The sequence below is a fragment of the Danio aesculapii genome, chromosome 20 (genome assembly GCF_903798145.1).
Source record: "Danio aesculapii chromosome 20, fDanAes4.1, whole genome shotgun sequence".
Lineage (NCBI taxonomy): Eukaryota > Metazoa > Chordata > Actinopteri > Cypriniformes > Danionidae > Danio > Danio aesculapii.
The window spans coordinates 37,561,704-37,582,997 of NC_079454.1; the positions used below are offsets into that span (position 1 = coordinate 37,561,704).

The 21,294-nt window shown below is 33.9% G+C and overlaps 2 protein-coding genes across 2 annotated transcripts in view; both read right to left on the reverse strand.

The window, feature by feature from the left end:
* slc5a6a (solute carrier family 5 member 6a) overlaps window positions 1–11,437 on the reverse strand; it is a 37,390-nt gene extending 25,953 nt beyond the window's left edge. Inside the window, exon 1 of the mRNA XM_056480691.1 lies at window positions 11,367–11,437. The gene's annotated coding sequence lies outside the window, so the exon portion shown is untranslated. The remainder of the gene's footprint in view (window positions 1–11,366) is intronic.
* Window positions 11,438–14,017: 2,580 nt separating this feature from the next.
* rpl7l1 (ribosomal protein L7-like 1) lies at window positions 14,018–20,387 on the reverse strand. The gene is made up of 6 exons (XM_056445430.1): window positions 20,321–20,387; window positions 18,686–18,794; window positions 18,449–18,612; window positions 17,350–17,487; window positions 14,751–14,860; window positions 14,018–14,476 (listed from the first exon to the last, which is right to left on the reverse strand). The coding sequence occupies exons 1-6, from the start codon at window positions 20,332–20,334 to the stop codon at window positions 14,268–14,270; spliced, it is 744 nt and encodes a 247-aa protein (XP_056301405.1). The 5' UTR covers window positions 20,335–20,387; the 3' UTR covers window positions 14,018–14,267.
* Between the last annotated feature and the right edge of the window lie 907 nt (window positions 20,388–21,294).

A 21,294-nucleotide genomic window follows, 5' to 3' on the forward strand; every position in this document is an offset into this window, starting at 1 on the left:
GCACACGTCACCAGAAAGAAGTTGTTTTCAGTATGTGACAAGGTTACAAATACATTGTAAAACCCAACAGTCAACTTTATCAAATGAAATGAGTGTAGTTAACTCAAAATTTACTGAAAGTTAATTCTACTCATTTGAAAAGGGTTTTGAACTATTTTGTGTTGAAAGTAATGAGTTAATTAAATATCTCATTACTTCAACTTGAATGGATTAAGTTCACAGTACTCATATAGATTAGTTTAACTCAAATGGTTTGTAGCAATCGGTTTCCTTAAACGGTTTGAGTGGCCTTAACTTATTGGGTTTTACAGTACTCAGTTGGTTTGAGCTCTCTTCATTTATTGGGTTTTACTGTGCTCAAATTGCTCCGTTTACTTAAATGGATTAAGTTCACAGAACTCATTAGGATTAGTTTTTGAACTTAAATAGTTTGTTGCAATCGGTTTCCTCAAATGGTTTGAGTTACTTTAACTTTTTGGGTTTTACAGTGTGGCATCATGACCAAATATTTGAAATATGACAAACATAAATTGTTTGCAGTAAGATCTAGCACTATTTTATTTATTTAATTCGTTAAATCACAATAATTATGTTCTGAAATGATATTCTTGTTAATGAAATTAATGTTTTTTAATGATTATACAATAGCATGATGAGAGCCATAGTAAAATAAAAAGTAATATAAATTTAGTAATATAAAACAAATCAACAATGTAAGCGTTATACTTAATAATTTCAGCTCGTACACTGTTAGCCCTTTACCGAGAGAAGTAACTGCATTGACATTGATTACAATATATATTTGACATCATAAGAGTTTAAAAAAATTGGTAATAACCCACAGTAATACTCCAGGTATTTTCCAATTCATGGAGTGCCCTACAAAGGGTTCAATGATGATTATATTACTGATTATATTATTGAAGACATTAAATATAGCACATTCTTACCATAAACACACATTAACTTTTATTAAACTTATATTATTCTTTGTTAAGTATATACTTAATGCATAATGGCCACAGTTGCCCATTTTGTTTTGGTTTTAAATCCAGAACTGCAGCTGTAAGACTGGAAATGTCAATAGATTTAATGCTGCAAGCACGGCTGGCTCAACATTGTCTGAATAAAGCTCTACTTAGTGTTTTCTGATCTGCTGGCAGGAGGCCTTAAGACACAGCATGCTTTTAGTGGTTCTGTTCGACATGAAAAACATCAACAATGTTTTAATAAAAACCCAGAAAAAAACGCATCTGTGCTAAACATTAAACAGATTCTTTTGGTTTCTACATGTTATGCCACTCAAAATGTGACCACATATGCAGTTAAATAAATAATAAATTAAATTATTCATGTCTATATGGCCTTATTTCATATTCAAGAACTTATATTGTTCTTAATTAGCCAATTTTACTCTTTATATAAAAATAATCTAATCAAATAATGAAAGAAGAGGAAACATCCTATTTATCAATCAATCACAACTGACTACCAAGCAATGGTCTTGTGAGACGCGACACCGCTTATTCAATGAGTAAGCATGTGACTTAGAAATCTCTTTTTAATTTAATATTGTGCCTCTGGGGCTCATGTTCATTCAAACCATCTTACAAACAACTATTCTAGCATATTCTGACATTTAGCAGGGTTCATCCTCATTCACAAAAAGCACTTTCGCATATTTAGTCTCGAGGACAAACAATTATACAATGATGCGAGCAGTAAGCATATTTAAAAGATACATTTAGGGTCAGCAGAAGATTTCAATTCAGAAATTGTCAATTAAATACACTACACTAATCTAAAGTGATAGAAAAGATGTCAAATAAAAGCTGCTTTAAAAATAAATAGAAATGATAATGATGATGAGTTTGAGGATTAAAAACAAAGTAAAAATCCTAAATTAATCAAAATGAATATGCACCTCTGAAAACATGGCATGAAACAACTCTAAAAGCAACATTTTTTAAACTTAGGCTAATTAATATATATATATATATATATATATATATATATATATATATATATATATATATATATATATATATATATATATATATTTATTTATTTATATAACTATGTAACTATGAATCATAATTCATACATTATTATTTTTAAAATAGCAATTTATAATCAATCCTATAAAATCTCTTCATGTTTGGGAAAGTGGTTGAGAAGAAATGTAATGTTTTAATTTTATTGTGGTGCTTTTATTTATATGTATCTGGAGCTTTTCAATCTTTGATATGTAACTCTTAACAGAAATTTGTATGGTAGGATCTGATCAAACATAAATACTTATGAATGTAAATAAGGTTGTATCCCGTGACGTTTGGTGCTTGTATTGTATGTTTTTTGTTTTTATGTTGTCATTTGAAAGTGTTTTTTTTTTTGTAAACCTTTGATTCTTTAGGGGTAAAATGGGAAAAGGATTTGGGGTCTATTTTTAATGATGAGGAATGGCTATCTGCCTGCTCAAATTTCAATCCTGAAAGTACTTCAATTTCGGTTCACGAACAAAATTATAAATGTGTTCACAAGATTTATCTAACTCCATAGAATATTTCCCAATTGTACTTAGCTATGTTTCAAATGTAAGGTAGACACTGGCGCAGTGCTGCATGTACTCTGGGACTGTGACAAAATCAAAATATACTGGAAAGAGATTGGCAAAATTATTCAAAAAAAATAATAATTGGAAAAACTTTTGCTTTGTACCCAAAGGTATTCACCTTATTCTCTACGTACGAGTGGGCGCAGCTATTGTAATCTTTTTGACTCATTCGCTTCCATTTTCATTTTTAGACGTTAAAAACAGCTCGTTTTTGCTGCTTGGTGCTGCAAACTGATATTTTCTTTTGATATATTACTCTATTTTGTCTGTATAGTTGTAATGTGAAGTGAAAGCTGAAAACAGAGGTGCGTATCCAAATGCAGTTTTTATTACAGTGAATTGTCAGGCAAGCAACAGTCAACACAGGGGCAAACAGATGTATACAGGCAATCCAGAGTTATAGTCAAATATCAAGCGAGTGGTCAGAGGGCAGGCATGCAGCAGACAAAGTAAAACAAATAAACATGGTTCAAACACGCAAGGCGTGTACGCTGTATATATAGTCTATGTAATCAGTTCATGAGCAGCTCCCAGCCGTGAGTGTGTGAAATCAACGGAATGAGGAACAGGTGCGTTTGAGTGGTGCATGACTGGAACTTGTAGTACATATACTGGCGGATTTGTAGTTCGTTAGTGAACTGTGTGTTTACCAGCGATCTAGTGGCTACAGACTATGGACAATAGTCATGAAACACTTTTTTTGTAGAGCAAGTAGTTTGACCGTTTTTTGCCATTTATAATTCCTAGTCGTTTCTCCTATAGGCAACTGAATCAGAAGTTCTAAAACTAACCGCAAAAACGAGCGCACTTCCACATTGAAGAATAAGGTCATACCTTCTGAATTCCACTGTGTCTTGATTGTGAATTGAATTTTTGTATATACTTAGCCACATATTGACTGAAGGTATCTGAGCAGTTGACCATAATAATAATAATAATTATAATATAATTTTTTTGGCTAAGTCAGGTGACCACACTTTTACCACAAGAAAAAATAACCTACGAATTACATCAGAGATCTGAGGTGTTCTGGTGCATTTGGTCCTTCCTCTGTAATTTTCTTGAGGGTACTCAGTGACTGTCTCTTTCTACATTTGGTTTTATAATATCCTTTTATTTCTGTCTTTGCTTTTAAGCATTTGTATGCATTTGAATGTCGAACAAAAATTGCTGTACTTGTCACGATTCGAGATACCAGTACCACTGTTGTTCTGTTGAAAAATAATTTAAAAAAAGAACAATTTTTGTTCTGATTTGTTAGAAAAATGAAAGAAAAAAATTTATATATAAAAACAACTGTAATTTATAATTGTAATATTTTACAATGACAACAAAAGAACATGTTCAGAAGTTCAAAAATCACAAAGGTGATTTTAATCTGCTAACATTTAGTAGTTATACAGCATAACACCCAGCAAAATGGTCAAAGGTTAAACATCATCTAAACTTTCATGCAATTATGTGAGTTTACAAACTCATTTACTGACTTCAACTGCAATATCTGTGAATTAGTGATATATGGAGCCACAATCCTGTCCTGTCCAGTAGAACAATACATCCAAATAAAAGTAAACATTTGGTTCTATTTGGTTCTGGATGCAACCATGGCAAAAATTACTTTTTCTTTTCTTTTCTTTTGTTTAGGTCAAGAGCACTTAAATGCACTGACATATGCCAGAGAAATATGAAGCAAATGGCCAAAAAGATAACAGGGTGATTTTATCATTTTATAGACTTTGACAGCATAATCACACTACTCAAGCAGTTCAATTGGAGACTCATTTTGTGTGATCAAAGCTGTTGTGTTGGCTAGTTTGTTAAAAGATAAGTCTCACACGCGGCACAATAAGTACAACAGTAAAACACTCTGACCTAGAATGCTCGTGACAACTCAGATAACAACACAGCACAAGAGCTGTTTGGGTTGGAAAATACAGTTTCACACCAATACAATCTTTCACTGAAGGTAAAAAAAAGAGGACAAACTGGTTCTTATCTGCACAACAGTGAATAAAATTCAAGGACACACAGGCCAACATTTGTCGTATGCTGTCAAAATGAATCATGTGCAACTTACTGGAGTTTCTTTTTTACCTCAGTTTTTTAAAAAACTATATTATGGAGAAAAAGAATGGAAAAAAAATTAATGTAGGGCTGCACAATATATAGTGAATTTATCGTCATCATGATAACAGTATATTTTATCGCAGACATGCGTGATAAATTTCATTTTATTTTATGCATTTGTTGTTTATCTAGCTTTGACCAATCAGATGGGGCCTTACTATCTTTATCCCCACCTCCCCAGGGATTGATTTTCTGCTATTGGCTAGAGCAGACCTAAGATGAAAATAAATACTAACGACGGAGGAGTCAAGACAAGAGCCTTATCAAGACAAGAGAACTTATCAGAATATCTGCTGAGGTTTTCACTCATTCAAAGTGTTTTAAAGACTAAATGTTTGCACATTGACACTTTTTAGTCTGAATTAGAATTAATTAGATCTGTAAAAACATCTTTTTCCTGTTTATTTTAATATCAATACATAAATAATTTCAGAACAGAGCTAATAAAAATTGCATTTTTCTAGGGAAAAATGTTTAAAAGGTTTGTTTAAAAAAGGATAGAGCGAAAATATTTGAGTGGGATGAGCTCAGATATTTTTAGTTCAGACTGAAGAGTATTCCAGGATGAGGGGGCAACATAACTAAAGGCTCGCCTCCCCATTTCAGTTCGAACCCGGGAAACAGTCAAATGATAAAATTCATTTGAGCGTAGGGCATACTGGCTTTTTGACTTATGAAGAAAGGATCTGAGGTATAAAGACACCAGACCCAGAAGAGCCTTGTAGACCAGAGTCATCCAGTGGGTGTACGGTCTTACATTCAGAGAAAGCTACTCAGATTTGGCATACAGTTCACAATGGTGAGTTTGTCTCTGACAGCCTGTAACAAACCTCAGAGCGCTGTGATAAGCAATAATGCTAATGTACAGTAGTCATTTTTGCAGCTAGAGAACACGTATTGACAACAACCAGGTGTATTGATGAAGCTGTGACTAAATATGGACTAACTATGGCTAATGTACAGCTAATATATTGAGTGTTATGTTAACACTTTAACACTGAAGGATTTGCTGTTGGGGATTGTCATCTTCATTGCATCCTACAGGACTGCTGTAGAAATTATGTTCATGGATGAGCTAAAGAATCCAAATGCATTATGAAGCTGAATAAAGGCCATTGCTTTACAGTCGTTTTCATACAAATTTTTTTTCATACTTGTATCCTGAAAAATAATCATGCACAGAGACCTTACACATCAAGTCTGATGCAGATAAATCAAACTGTTTCTAAATGAAAAAATATATCTAATAAATAATTCAGAGTTAATTCAAACGAAATGATGCTTTTGTTCACCATCTTCTTCAAAACAAGAAAAATAAACAGGAACTATTGTGCCCATCCCATCCATTTATCTCCTCACAAAATCTAACTTCAGTATCAAAGCCGAAACAACAATGGGAAAGTGAACTTGAGTTGATTCTCTCAGAGGAAATTTGACAAGACATTATGAATAAGATTCACTCAACTCCAATTCGTTTTCGACATACAACTATTCAGTTTAAACTGGTCCATCGCCTATATTGGACAATGGCAAAATTAACAAAATTTTCACCAACTTTAAATCTCTTGTGTAATAGATGTGAGGTATAGATAGCTAATCACACACACACACACACACACGTTTTGGTCATGTTCTAAAATTATTAAATTCTGGCAATTATTATTTAATTCCTTTTCAAATATTTTGAATAGAAAAAAAATGTGAATGTTTTGAATGGAAAATATCCCTATTGTAGGAATATTTGGTTTAATTACAGATCCCAGTTTAGACAATAATACCAAAAGTATGATTTCTTTTTCAACATTAATTGCTAGACGTCTTATACTGCTCAACTGGAAGGACAAATTTCCTCCAACTTTTAATCATTGAATGGAGAAGATTCTGTACTCCACCAAAGGTTGCAGTCAAAAATCTTATCTTATTTGGCAGCCAGTGCTGACATATTAGCAAATGGATCAAACCTAAATATTTGCAGTTTGACCGAGGTTTATTTGTTTCTCACATTTTTTTCCTTCTCTCCATTTTATATTATTTTCTATCTAAATTATTTTATTTCTTTATTTTATATTTGCTAAGCCTATTGTGACTCGTATGCGTATATATGTACAATAGACGAGTGAACATATAAGGGAACTTTACTTGTATTGTATGCATGTATATATCATGACATGATGTAAAACGGATTAAAAATGTGCATAATATCTTGTATAGAAATTGTGCAGTGAGGCGGGGGGCTCTGTTGGAGCAAAGATAATTTGTCTCTGTTCTTCAAATATTTCTGAAATTGTTGTTTTATGTCGGTGCCAGTGGTGTAGCAAAAATAATTATAAAAAAAAGAAATTGTTGTTTTATTGACCAAAATGCTATTAAAAGATCTGAAAAAAATGTAAGAGCAAAATTTAGGAGAAACAAAAAAAGTATTACATTTTGTAATGATTTTTTTGTTCCAATACTCCACATGAATTTAACTGTATTATCTTTCTATTTCTAAAGATGTTCGGTGACTAAAATATTGTTTTAATAAATATATCTGTAAAATAAATCTGTTCAAACCCACCTAAATATATTACCAATATCCACTGTATATTGCAGAAAAGGAAAATGTTGCAATTATGTCAGTTTTTTCCAATATTATGCTACCCTACTGCATGACGTCATTAGCATTGCCACACAATGAGATGGTCCATGCCACTAATTAAAATTGCCAATTTCTCTGGATTTGAATAGTTTTCCAAACATTTGGGATAATGTACGTGCATAAATCAGCAGAATATATAACACTGTTCTAGTGGTGTTTAAATATTTCATGAAAAAAAATCCTTCATATTGTGTCTTTAAATTGCCAAAAATGAACAAACCTGAATCCTTTCTATGGTCACAAGGCTTTTGATGTTCAAACAGTGGGATAAAAGCGCAGAAGTGTCTGTTTGATTGAGTTTAGCCTCTATGATCAAGCCCTGCGCTCCTGCATGACTATTAAACAGATTATGACTCACAAGCAGCAGCAGCTTCAGAACCCACTGTACAACACAGTGTGCCCTCACATAGCAAATATCAGCTGTTTTAGCTGTCCAATTATATAACAGATTGACTGCTGGTCACCAGTGGTTCAGCATGGGTGGTTTTATAGTTTGACAATACTGGAAAATATATAAACCATATAGTATTCGATAAAATGAACTAAACAGCTATAAATAAACAAACATTACTAAATCAATTGACATAAATATAAAGGTAAAATATATAAGTAAACTTATAATAATGCTTTAAAGTTTAAAGAAATCAAGTAAAATAATGCAAAATAATTAAATTAATAATGCACGTTAAATATATTTTAACAAAATAATAAACCAAAATTCAACTCAAACTCTTTCTGGAGTAATGTGTCAACTCTTAATAATCTCTCCATTTAGCTGAATTCAGAAAACAGGAAATAAAACGGGACAATGACATTGGACAGAACAGAACAAGTTACAACAAGAATTATAGTACTGGTGCATTTGTGAAAAGTTGCTAAGCTACTTAAAATAATCAAGCACACAGCGTGCCAGAGGGCCAACCAACATGATTAACAATGTCTGGAAGTCAGTGTTTCACCGCTCCAAGGTTTAGCAATTTGAACTTTACATGTAAAGATGCTAAATAAACCTAAATTCTTTCACCATTTACGAAGCCCTTATGTTTATCCAAGCCCATAAGACTTCAATTAAAAAGACACAGATTACTTGTAAAGATGCACGTAGACAGAAATGTCATCTAGATTTTTTTGAACTGTCTGTCATAATAAGCACATAATGGCATTATCCTAAAGTATATATTAAGTATTATATAAAGTATGTATATAACAAGTGAAGAGATTTTAAAGTTTACAAAATAGAAAAAATGATAATTAGGTGTGTTTCCACCAAGTTGTTAGAGTGTCTGACTGTAGTATTGGTAACCTAACCAACAATAAACAAGACATGCCTAATGGATACAGCTGATTAGTCAAATGTTTGCTACGTCAGAGTTTATTCAGCAAATGCGTTTCCTTTCCCCATTGTTTGCTTTAAGGATTTTTAACACATGTGCAAAATCACCTCAAGCGAGCATAATCTCTTGTTTCTCATGCAAAACTTCTAAATGAGAATTAACACAGGGTAATGGAAATGGAAACCTGGATAAAGAATGCTAAAGTCAGGTTTTACTTATAAACCTTCAAATCCTTATGTAAAATTAAAGTAAAAATGCTCCCACCTTTCTAAAAAACATTTTCACACCATGCTAAATGCATAAATGTAACTAAGGCCTGTCACAATAATCAATATATCGACTTATCACACAACACATGGACATGACCTCTATCATTTTAGTAATGCAATATATATTGCCCATACATAAAAAACAATTCTAGGAACATTTTAGCTGATTGTTTCAGTATAATTGAAAAAAAATTCTTTAGTACTTACTAAAAATTACTATAGTATATTTTCATGTGGGTGCCTGACAACTGAAAATAGATCTAGTAGCAGATATCACAGCCTCGGTTACTTTTTACCTTGCACTTTTTTGTTAACGTTTATTATTATTTGTTTAGGATATGTGTTTTCACTTTCTGATTCCAATGCCTAATTATTAAATTGTTCAAATGACTTTAATTAAATGAAATATTCTTAAGAATAAAATATTATGTGTTCTTTAGCAGAGTGTACTTGTCTCGTGATATTATATTGTCTTTCTGGCATTATAAAATGAGTGGCATAAAATGGTCTTAAAATGACAATAATATAGTTTAATCACAATATATTTTGGTACTATACATTGTACAACAAAAAATAGATCATGACAGGCCTTGTGTAAATGTAATCTGACTTCAAATATGAGGTAAAAATCGTCATTTTGACCTTCCTCTACAAAATAGGGAATTGATCAGTAAATACGCATCCAAGATAATAAAAGATTTTAAGTTTCTTAAATTTAGATTATGTGATATAGAGTGACCCAATAGAAAATAAAAAACAAGTGTTATTTATTTATTTATTTATTTTAATCGATAGCAAAAACACCCTTTTCGAGACCTGAATGAAGTTCATTTTTGAAATTTTAAAAATACACATGGTTAAAGTAATAAACTACCCATTCTGAGTATACTCCTATGTTAAGTTGTGGAAAACTGACTTTGTCCACTAACAAGGTCAACTGCTTAAAATATATTTTTTTAATTAATTAAAGTTACTTCTTATAACAGAAATATATCAGTATCAGTTGTTTTCAGCTCCTTTAGATTACTTTCGGAGTCTCCCTGCACTTTTCAGTCAAAGTCCCTTTAAGGCAGTTCAGGGGCCTCTCAAACACAAATAAATACAGTTCATGTTTTATCACTTCCAAACCAAGTACACAAAGAATGATGTATGGATTTAAACTATAAAAAAAAAATGTACCAATTAAATCTCATACAATCTCACTTAAATCTCTTCTCCGTTCAAACAATAAAGGGCTGTAGATCATTTTACAACAGCTATTATCCAACCTGACAAGATCGCTGAAATGATTGCAATACTGTAGAGAAGTTAACGCATAAAGATCAAGATCAGTCCATATGAGATTCGACAAAAAAACAAAAAAAAAAAAAACTGTCATATGCATATTAATTTATAACTAATGTATTTCAAAATAATATATAATCTGAATTCTATATAAATAAAGGGTTTAATCAATTATCTACCTAATCTATAAAGCATTAGGGTGAAAGTTATACTTCATACAAATACTTGTTCATGTTTTTTTCCTAAGTATTTTCAGCTCCCCAAGGCTGCATGTAGGCTATTTAATCAATCATAATAAAAACTAAACATTATTTAAATTTAAAATGACAACTCTTCTACATAAATATAAATGCATTTTATCCCTGTGGTTGAAAACTGAATGTTCAGCATCATTAGTGTAACAGGATCCTTCTGTGATGATCACTATTGATGCTCAATGATTAAGATGATCACTTATGAAAAAGGTTTCTTTGGAAACCATGATACAATTCGCATTTCAGAGTACTTCGACAAATATAAAGTACATTTGTAATAACTTTCGACCAATTTAATACCCATTTAATACCCACAACATCAATTAAAAATGGCGTTAATTTAAAAGAAGATGCACTAGTATTACCAGTCAATGTCTTACCCACGCGCTTACATGAGCGAGCAACAGAACCACGAGCACGAGAACGACAGCATTTGCGCGTGTACGCAATGAATATTTGATTTCATAGGTAGATAAGTTACAAGTTAAACCCAATTTAACGTAAACCTAGAAAAAGCTGCGTTACTGACAACCACAACGTGTTCAAGCAAATGTTTACTGACTGACTGACTGTCCTTCACAACATACAAGAGCTGCGGAAAACACCACGATGCCAATAGGAAATGATATGCTGCTGATGTAAATCGTTGACGCTATATTGTCACGACGGCGCGTGCGTGACTGAACACATACATACAAATAAAACAAACAGAGAAATAACGTATACATTGCGAATGCTTCCATTATAGTCAACGAAGATGTTCAGGCTTTAATGCGCGGTGTACCCTCGCAGTGCTTTTTAGCGTCCTTATCATTCATTCCGCTCAGCCGTCACGCATTTTCTTACCTTGGTCAGAGTTCAGGCGATGAATAATGAGTAATGAATGGAGGAAGGTTTAAAGCAGTGTCAGTTCAGACCACCCCTTTTCTCCTTGACATCGTTGATACATGTGTTCCTGACGTCACGCTGGAACGTCACTTGTGCAGCTACTTGACGACCCCCTTTTATATTATATTATTTTTTTACTTTATTGATTCTATGTGTAACTCTGTTGTGCTCTATATATACGTTTAGTATATCTCAGTCATTGTTCTGTATATGTGGTCCATGCATAAATAACGATTTAAACCTTAAAATTTCAACTTAAAATATGAAACCGTACTTATTTTAATAGAAATTTGTTTGCAATTTATTGCCCATACTTTGTAATACTAAATATTATGGTGGCTGGAATAGTTTACGAGTGAATAATATTCTTTCTCATTGAAATATCTCTCTAACATCTTTAAAATGTATTTTTAAATGTAAATTTAATTAAGATAAAGGCAAAAAGATTCAATAGTATTAGAGACTGTTACAGTGTACACAAGTGTATATTATTATATTATTATTATTGCATAAAACTTTCCTCTTCACATTATTTATATTTTCATTTGTGTTGTCACGGTAATGTGTTTTTATGTTCTGTATTGTCCTAATTCTCATCATACTGTTCTTGTTATCATTAATAATAAAAAACTAATGACTCAGGATCAAGATTGTATCACAAAACATTGCACTGAATTTACTTAACATGTCTACACCACCTGACAAGTCTTGTCAATCCCAGTTGTAGGAGCAACAAATAATAACTTTGCTTTTAGTTGATCATTTGGAAAAGTGGGAGAAGGTAAATTTTTCTGATGAATCATCTGTTGAACTGAATCCCAATCATCACAAATACTGCAGAAGACCTGTTGGAACCCGCATGGACCTGAGATTCTCATAGAAATCAGTCAAGTTTGGTGAAGGAAAAATCATGGTTTGGGGTTACAGTCAGTATGGGGGTCTGCGAGAGATCTGCAGAGTGGATGGCAACATCAACAGCCTGAGGTGTCAAGACATTTGTGCTACCCATTACATTACTAACCACAGGGAAAGGCAAATTCTTCAGCAGGATAGCACTACTTTTCATACTTCAGCCTCCACATCAAAGTTCCTGAAAGAAAAGAAGGTCAAGGTGCTCCAGGATTGGTCAGCCCAGTCACCAGACATGAACATTATTGAGCATGTCTGGGGTAAAATGGAGGAGGCATTGAAGATGAATCTACAGAATCTTGATGAACTCTGGGAGTCCTGCAGAAACACTTTCTTTGCCATTCCAGATGACTTTATTAATAAGTTATTTGAGTCATTGCAGAGATGTATGAATGCAGTCCTCCAAGCTCAGGGGAGTCATACACAATATTGATTCTTTTTCCACTGCACCATGACTTTATATTCTATCCTGTACATTATTTCTGTTAAGTAACAAGACTTTTGTCTAAGCGCAGTCAGACCATACTGTCCTAATTAAATAATTAAAATCAAGGCATGATCATATTTTATTTTGGTAAAATAAGCATAATCTACAGGCCTTTGCCTTTCATATAAGCCACTTCTGATACCAAATGATCAACTAGAAATCAAGTTATTATTTGCTGTTTTGCTATTATTTCCTAAAACTTGGATAGGCGACGACATTTGTCAGGTAGTGCATGAAACTAAAACAACATTTAATACATTTTATGGCCTTTATGGACTTATGTTTAGACCTCACATCTGTTAATTCTTCAACACGGCTCCATACAGAATTTGCATTTAATTCCCTCATAATGCACTATGGTCTGGTAACTAAATGAACTATTTCTTTTTAAATGCGTATTTCCATTATGGATAATAATAATAATTTAAAATAATTTAGAATCCAACTTCTAAATCAATCCTTTTTTCAACATAAAAACATATGTAACCACTAATTTTAAATATTTGACCTCGGTAAAAAAAATTCAAACCATTAAACCAGTCTCCAAAAAGCCACAGTATAACCCAATCTGCATAAATGAAGAGTTTACAATCTTGTTACTAAAATCCTGTTTCCTAGAATTTAAACCAAACCAGCACAATCAAATAATAATAAATTTATTAATATACATAAAATTTATTAATAATAAATAAAATAATAATTAATTTAAGTAATTTGTTAATAATAAATAAAATAATAATTATATATATATATATATATATATATATATATATATATATATATATATATATATATATATATATATATATATATATATATATATATATATATATATATATATATATATATATAATTTAACAGCTTAATTGTTGTTCAAGTAAGCTTGTTAATCAATTTGTGTTAGGACAACATGACTGCATTGTGGAACCCTGGATTTATTTATATTTATTTTTTTACAATGTACTTGTTTCAAGTGAATCGGAATATTTTGAGTAGCTATCTCAAGAATGTTTTATTAGAACTGAAGCTAAACTCTGCAGGACAGTGCCCCTCCATGAAAAAGTTTGGTCTTACCTGGAATAAATATTGAAAGACAGGCACTTCTAAAGGGGAAATAGCGATGCTTTACTTTTATTCCCACTAAAAGCACGAAAAAGAAGGCTGAAAAGTATTTCAGATTAGTCATTCGATATCTATAAACCCCTTCAAACACTGACATTTTTGCTTTGTTTAATAAAAATCAATCCACAAACTTTTCAAGGCAAAGAAACTGACAGATTTACACAGTTGTGTTTCAATTTTTCAAAAGGTCAACAGTAAATTGCTGTATTCTTCTGAGGAAACGTCCACTTGAACTGGACATTCAGTTGTAATAACATTGAGAAACAGGCTCTGCTCTCTCTTTTTTGTATGTTCATTCTGAATGGCGGCAACAAAACAACAGTCCACAAGAGTCTATTTGGTCAGTTGAGTTTCCTAATGACTGTGTTTATGTCCTCGGCTCTAGGTCCAGGATTTCCAACATCTTTCATTAGTCCAACTTTGTCTCTAGCAGCATGTCTTGGTACTGACAAACGGAACGGCCACAGGAAGTTGTTCACCACCCTGAAGTTCTTTCCAGCAGAGTAGATCTCATGGATGAGGTCCTCCAAACAGATGATGCCATATTTTCCTTGAGAAACATTACATTTACAATGTCAACACTATTAGACAATAGTTTCATTAGAGAAAGTCTAAGGCTTTATTTTGCTACGTTGCCTTTTAAACTAATATGTAAATACCTGCTTAACGTGTAAATGAAGTACGAGATTTTATTTTCCCAATTTTATTTATAAAAGTCTAAAATATATCAAGTTCCTTATAAATAAATTTAAAGAAATCAATATTATAAGTAGCCCAAAATCCCCAGCACTGCATAAAATGTGTCTACCACATCAACAACGTACCTAGATGCTGCTCTATGAGTGTGTTGTCGGTGAGAGGAATTTTTCTTTTATCAAGCTTTCCTTGGCCTCTTTTCAAGATGAGCTCGCGCACTGATTTCAAGTTTGGATACCTGTTATGTAAGAGATCACAATAAATCAAGCAAGTGATTCAACAAAGGAAGGACAGAAAATGGTGCCAGCTAAGTCTTAAAGCTGGAATACACTAAACTATTTTTTTTTTTTAACTCTGGAACATGTCTTTTCCACCAAAACCCTTTCCACCAAGAAAGCAGTGTGTCACAAATCGGTCATTATTTTACACACTTATTCTTCTTTTACACCAAATGAGCTAGCAAAACAGAATTTGCGCATGGGTAGCATGTAGGGAGAGCAGAAGCAGCCATGGGGACCTAATCAGCGGCAATCTATCCATCTATTAAATAATATAAAATTTACTTTCTATCTGAATCAAGAACCAATGCAACTCATGCGGTTTCCTTCAGCAAGTCTTTTGCATATAATAAAGAATGTTATGCTTCTCAACCTCAATGGGACAACTGCTAAACAGCTACCTGTGCTGGCTGCTGACCTGGTTATGGGAGGTCTGGTGAGAGTATAAACATTTTGGATGTTTTTATGTCACACTACATAGTTCGTAAGCATATATGAATATGTTAGGTGGATATGTGTGGAGTGCCTTAGCCCCTTCTTATTTTGGGTATAAGCACCGTCACTTGGCTCAATCATAAGGGCACACAGCCTCTCCCATCACTGCAGATTCTAAGCAAGACAACTGTCTTTCCACTAAGGCGGCAAACCCCTGTGACACTATCTGATTTTGGGTTTGATTGTTAGAAAGATGAATAGTTATAATAATATTTATAGGCGGCGCAGTGGGTAGCACGCTTGCCTCACAGCAAGAAGGTCGCTGGTTCAAGCCTCAGTTGGGTCAGTTGGCGTTTCTGTATGGAGTTTGCACGTTCTCGCCAAGTTGGCGTGGGTTTCCACCGGGTGCTCCGGTTTCCCCCACAAGTCCAAAGACATGTGGTACAGGTGAATTGGGTAGGCTAAATTGTCCGTGGTGTATGTGTGTATGGATGTTTCCCAGTGACGGGTTGCAGCTGGAAGGGCATCCGCTGCGTAAAACATATGCTGGATAACTTTGCAGTTCATTCCACTGTGGCGACCCCAGATTAAAACAGGGACTAAGCCGAAATGAAAATGAATGAATGAATATTTATATAAATAGTTATAATATTGAGAACAGTCAAAAGAGCGAGCAACTTAAGCAAAACTGATACTATAGATCATATAACATTGGCTCTGTAGTACTTTAAGTTGATAATGATATCGTTTCAAAATAGTGGATATTATCAATGCACTTATTGGCTAAAATTGCGACTTTCACTGTTATTCAGTGTTTTTGTTCATGATCATGAGCATTGTCATTTGAACTGATCATAAACAGCACTGCAAAACAGATCCGGCACCAAAACAATCGCAGCACTGCTGTTTCAGTGTTGTTGCCATTTCTGTGTGTGGTATAGAAACTCCAATCTATTAACATGGGCGTCGAAAAAAAAAAGTGATGCTTATGCTCTCATACGTTTATATTCTCTATAAACAGCAGCTACGCTAATTATTGTCTTTATTCTCTATTTCCACCTGGCGATACTCATCCCGAGGCCCCCAGAGATTATGCAGTGCCACTGAAGCAATCAAAGACCTGTGAAGAGATGATCCCAAGGTTTCCACATTCGCGGACATAGCAGCTTCTGTGGTGGTCATGGAGGAGTAGAGAGCCTGAGACTGATTCCTGTGTGACTCCAGGGACCGCAGAGTCTTCGCTGATGTCCTGAGTTTTCCAGCCTGCGGCACCTAGACTGCAGCTCTCCACAAGACGTTGTGCCATATGAGAAATGGTCGCGCTAACTGAGCCTGGTTTCTCCCGAGGTTTTTTTTTCCCTTCATATTCGCCTATTGGTGAAGTTTTTTTCCCCCCTCGCCACTGGCTTGCATAGCTCGGGACTTGAAGAGCTGCGCATCGATGGTTTACTCTTTAGTGTTTAGACTCTCAGCATTGAATATTAAAGAACACTGAACAGAACTGAAACTAACTAAATCTACATTGTAAAAGTGCTATACAAATAAAGATGAATTGAATCAAGCGTGCAGTGTGAAAGAGGCTTGGGGTGATAATGAAGTAACAGTACATGTCGTTTACCTCACTATAACCAGTCTAAAAGCACACACTGCTCTTCTGAAGTTTGCTAAATTTCTACAAGCCATTGAGGCCATTTTTTGCCGTTTAAAGCAGCAGGTGTGATTATAGCACCAGTCGCTCACACAAAATGTTGATACTCTCATCTGATTTAAGATAACCTGAAACACAACATTCACTTGGATGGAAATATAATGAAATGTTTTTCTATTGTTCAACATGATTACATGCATTTGAATACATGCTAATAATAGATGAAAAAATTATGTCCTGTTTTTACTTTAACCATTTACAACCAAGTCTGCAAGTGTCTGATACATTCCAGTGTCTGATGCAAGTGTCTGGTAAATTCCAGCATTTAGTTTTTAAATAAAAAAACATTGCTATATAATTACTCACCCCCAGGCAACATAAGGTTCCACAGTCTTAAGCATGTTTATTGAATGCTTGCTGACTTTGACAAAGGTGCCACTGAAGATCTTCCTGAGTCTCAGCATCTGAATGACGTTCATCACTTTAGGGCTCACACCTTTGATCCTACAAGAAATGATAAAACAAAATTAAACCCTAAAAACAACACAGACTGGAGAAAGAAATTTATCTTAAAGGATGATTAATCCAAAAACAAATACTGTTATGTTACTTGAAACTGTTGTCTGCATTTCATAAAAGATGGTATTTTGTATAAAGATTTTACCATTTATCATAAAAAAAAACTAGTTAACAGGCTGTTCTTTCCTACGTCATGATTTCGTCGGTTACCCATATCTGCAGTCATGATAGAGATACTGGAATGTAAACAACATCATGGATTGCACACTAATCCATTACTGAAAATATTGTTCTGCACTTTTACTATCTAAACCATAAAAATGAATAAGTGACAGCTGCTAAATCATACAAAAAACCTGATAAGCAGATAAATGTGTAATATTTTGTCAAACTCAAATTAATAGGCTCTCTTCTTGTACATCTTTAGTACTTGTAAGCGCTCCTGATCTGACCGACTAGTACAGGTAAAAACATACCAAAAACTGGTTCCATTAACTATTTCAGGAGCAGCACGGTGGCTCAGTGGCTAGCACTGTCGCCTCACAGGAAAAAGTTTGCTGGTTTGAGTCCCAGCTGGGCCAATTGCCATTTCTGTGTGGAGCTTGCATGTTTTCCTTGCATGAGTTTCCTTTGGGTGTTCCGGTTACCCCCACAGTCCAAAGACATGCTCTATAAGTGAATTGGGCAAACAAAATTGTCCATAGTGTGTGAATGCAAGTGTGTATGGGTGTTTCTCAGTACTGGACGGGCATCCGCTGTGTAAAACATATGCTGAAATAGTAGGTAGTTCATTCCACTGTGGCGTGAAAATTTATATTTTGGACTACATTTGAGGTGTTTGAGGGAGTCCAGAAATGTGACATTTTCATGGTCAAACAGCAACATTATGCTTCAATGGAAAGGACTGATTCAACATCAACATAAATGAGGCATGAATATAAATTACTCTCTAATGCGGACAGCGAACGCCAGGCTGTTCTTGGCTGGTGGCATGGGTGGTGGAGGTCTCTTTTTGAGTCTGGCAAGTCTGGTCTCATCTCGATGCTTTCTCCTGCTGTTTTGCAAAAACTCCTCCAAGCGCTTAAACTTAAAGGGGATTCCTTTTTGGACCTGGTGAGGTAGTCAAATTATTAGTTTGTTTCTGATGCAATTATTGGACGATTAACAACAGAGAAATTCTCACCCTTCTCTTCTGCTGTAAGGCAAGTTTAGCTTGATTGGCTTTGATAGCCTGGTAGGCCTTGCGTTTCTTGAGAAGATTCTCAGGAACAAGCTTTATCACTTTCTCAGTCCTGAATAAAATAGATCAACATTTTTACACAAACTTTAAAAGACCTAATTATGAACTTCATTTTCATGGCTTCAAAACACAACTATTTTGTCTATGATAAGGTTAAATGTTTTTATTTAAAGTTTAATATAAGGAAAAACCTGTAAGAAAAATCAACAGACAATGCTCTTTATTTGATAGGAATGGGCAGCAAGTTTTGCAAGCAAAATTTGCTAAACAAATTAAAAAAATAAAAGTCTGATCTCAGTGATGCAACCACACTTATCTGTAACTAAACAACACTTTCTGTCTACTGATTTTATTTGTTAAACACACACAAAATACATATCACTGAAGATAAAAGCATAAGAAGAGTTCAGATGCAAAAACCTCTAAGTGTCGTCTGACATTTCCATCAAATATGAGTATTCTTCTCAGCCTCCTTTGTTTGTGTTGAGTTATTTCACATTGAGACCATGAAAAGAACTTGTGTTTTGCCACAGAAGTGAAATTACCGAACATACACACAGAAGCCTGATAAAAATGCTCATTTTAGAAGAATATTTCTAATGACATTTAGAGGTTTTTGCATCTGAACTCTTCATATGCTATTATTTTATTATTGTTCCTTTTGATGAAAAATGTCTTACAACTGATACTAAACGCTACCACAAATAAGCTAAAGCATGTTAACTGACTATGAAACTGTAGCATCTTTATGTTCACTATGACTAGTATGCTCACCACAAATTATTATCAAGAAACGTCATTAATGTACTTTTAATCATTTTAATGAGATAACGTTAAATTTACATTCACAAATTCGTTATGGTGTTTCCTATACATTGTTTACTAATTAAAATATTTGGCCTGAAATCGCATGCAAGTACGACTTCAAAACAACATTAGCACTATTTGAGAGTTTAAGAGTCTTACTTTGAGAGTTGTAGACCGCTAATATGATTTCCCTGTTTTTAATCTGCAAAAAATACTTTTCTCAAGTTATTTTAGTACCTACCTAGTATCATTTAGTACCTAAATGATCAGTTTGCATATCTTTGAGATATCTCTGTATTTATAATCAGTGTTGGTTTACTTTTATATAATGTTTTTTAAAACAATGTCTTAATACAAAATCAGTTGCGTATGCCACCATATTTTAAAGTTGGTGGCATCGGTGCCACTGCTCTCAAATGTTAATCTGGAGCCCTGCCATCGAACTCCAAAACTACATCAAATAATTTCGTGACACTACGTTCACTGTAAGCATCTACACATGACAGTACAGCCAGACAGTCTTAAGATCTAAAGTAAAAACACAAAACAACAACAGTAAAAACAACTCTTATGTTAGTTCAGATAGACTACAGTCGATCCATGTGAAAACAAACATTAACTAATCCCCCGCATCACATCGTGTCATCCCGATACATTTTGTACCCAAAAATCCAAACACACTATATAGACACCGAAAACGAAAAAAAATAAAATAATAGTTTTGATCTTCATCACAGATTGATTAAGATTCAAAATAAGTCAAATACGCACCCAGGTTCTGCCATCGCGTTTGCAGTGACAAATTCCCGTCGCACGTAGATGACGTTTTGTTTTTCCTTTTCCCCCTTTTTTATTTAGTGTAATACTGCCGCCTTTCGCTCCGGAGTGTCTATTACGTTTCACTCTCACTGGCATCAGGCTCAAACTCACGTTCACCACCATGTGATTATTACTTCACCGACAATTTGCTTCACATTTTAACAAACACACACATAAGCTATATATCTTTACGATGTTACGTGAAAAATTAGGCTGTCGCTTCTTACGTTTCTTAATTTAAATATGCATTATTAAGTATGTAGGCTATGAAGTTGACTAAATAGCCTACACAGTAGCCTTAGTCCAGATTTTCATAAATAACTAAATAAAAAAGCAAGTTCCTCAAGACAAACTTAAATGTCTTGAAAAAGCCTGACCAATAGGTTTGAAGCAATTTTAAAGCGCTAAGTTCAAAGGTTTTTTATATATATAATTTTAATTTAAGGGTGTCACGGTGGCGCAATGGGTAGTACAATTGCCACACAGCAAGAAGATCACTGGTTCGAGCCTTGGATGGGTCAGCTGGCATTTCTGTGTGGAGTTTGTATGTTCTCCCCATGTTCGAGTGGGTTTCCTCCGGGTATTTTCAATGGCATTGTCGCAAGTTCTTATTTAAAAAACAACTCACTTAGAAAAGATATAGCAGCCTTTTTTTTCAAAGCTTAATGATGCACAGTAAGTAATTTTTCTTAGAAAGAACAATATGTGGGCTTCAAATTAAATTCATCTTTATTTCTATAGTGCTTTTACAGTGTAGATTGTGTAAAAACAACTTAAACTAGAAGTTCTAGTAAATTAAAAACTGTGTCAGTCCAGTTTTCAGAGTTGAAGTTCAGTTTAGTTCAGTTCAGTGTGGTTTAAATTTCACTGCTGAAAGTCCAAACACTGAAGAGCACTGCTCCACAAGTCCCAAACCAAGCAAGCCA

What these genes read in the sequence shown, in the direction of transcription:
- rpl7l1 (XM_056445430.1), bottom strand. An exon ending in CCTTACAGCAGAAGAGAAGG is followed by an intron (nt 18,613 to 18,685) that starts GTGAGAATTTCT and finishes CTACCTCACCAG; the next exon opens with GTCCAAAAAGGAATCCCCTT. An exon ending in TTCGCTGTCCGCATTAGAGA is followed by an intron (nt 17,488 to 18,448) that starts GTAATTTATATT and finishes CATTTCTTGTAG; the next exon opens with GATCAAAGGTGTGAGCCCTA.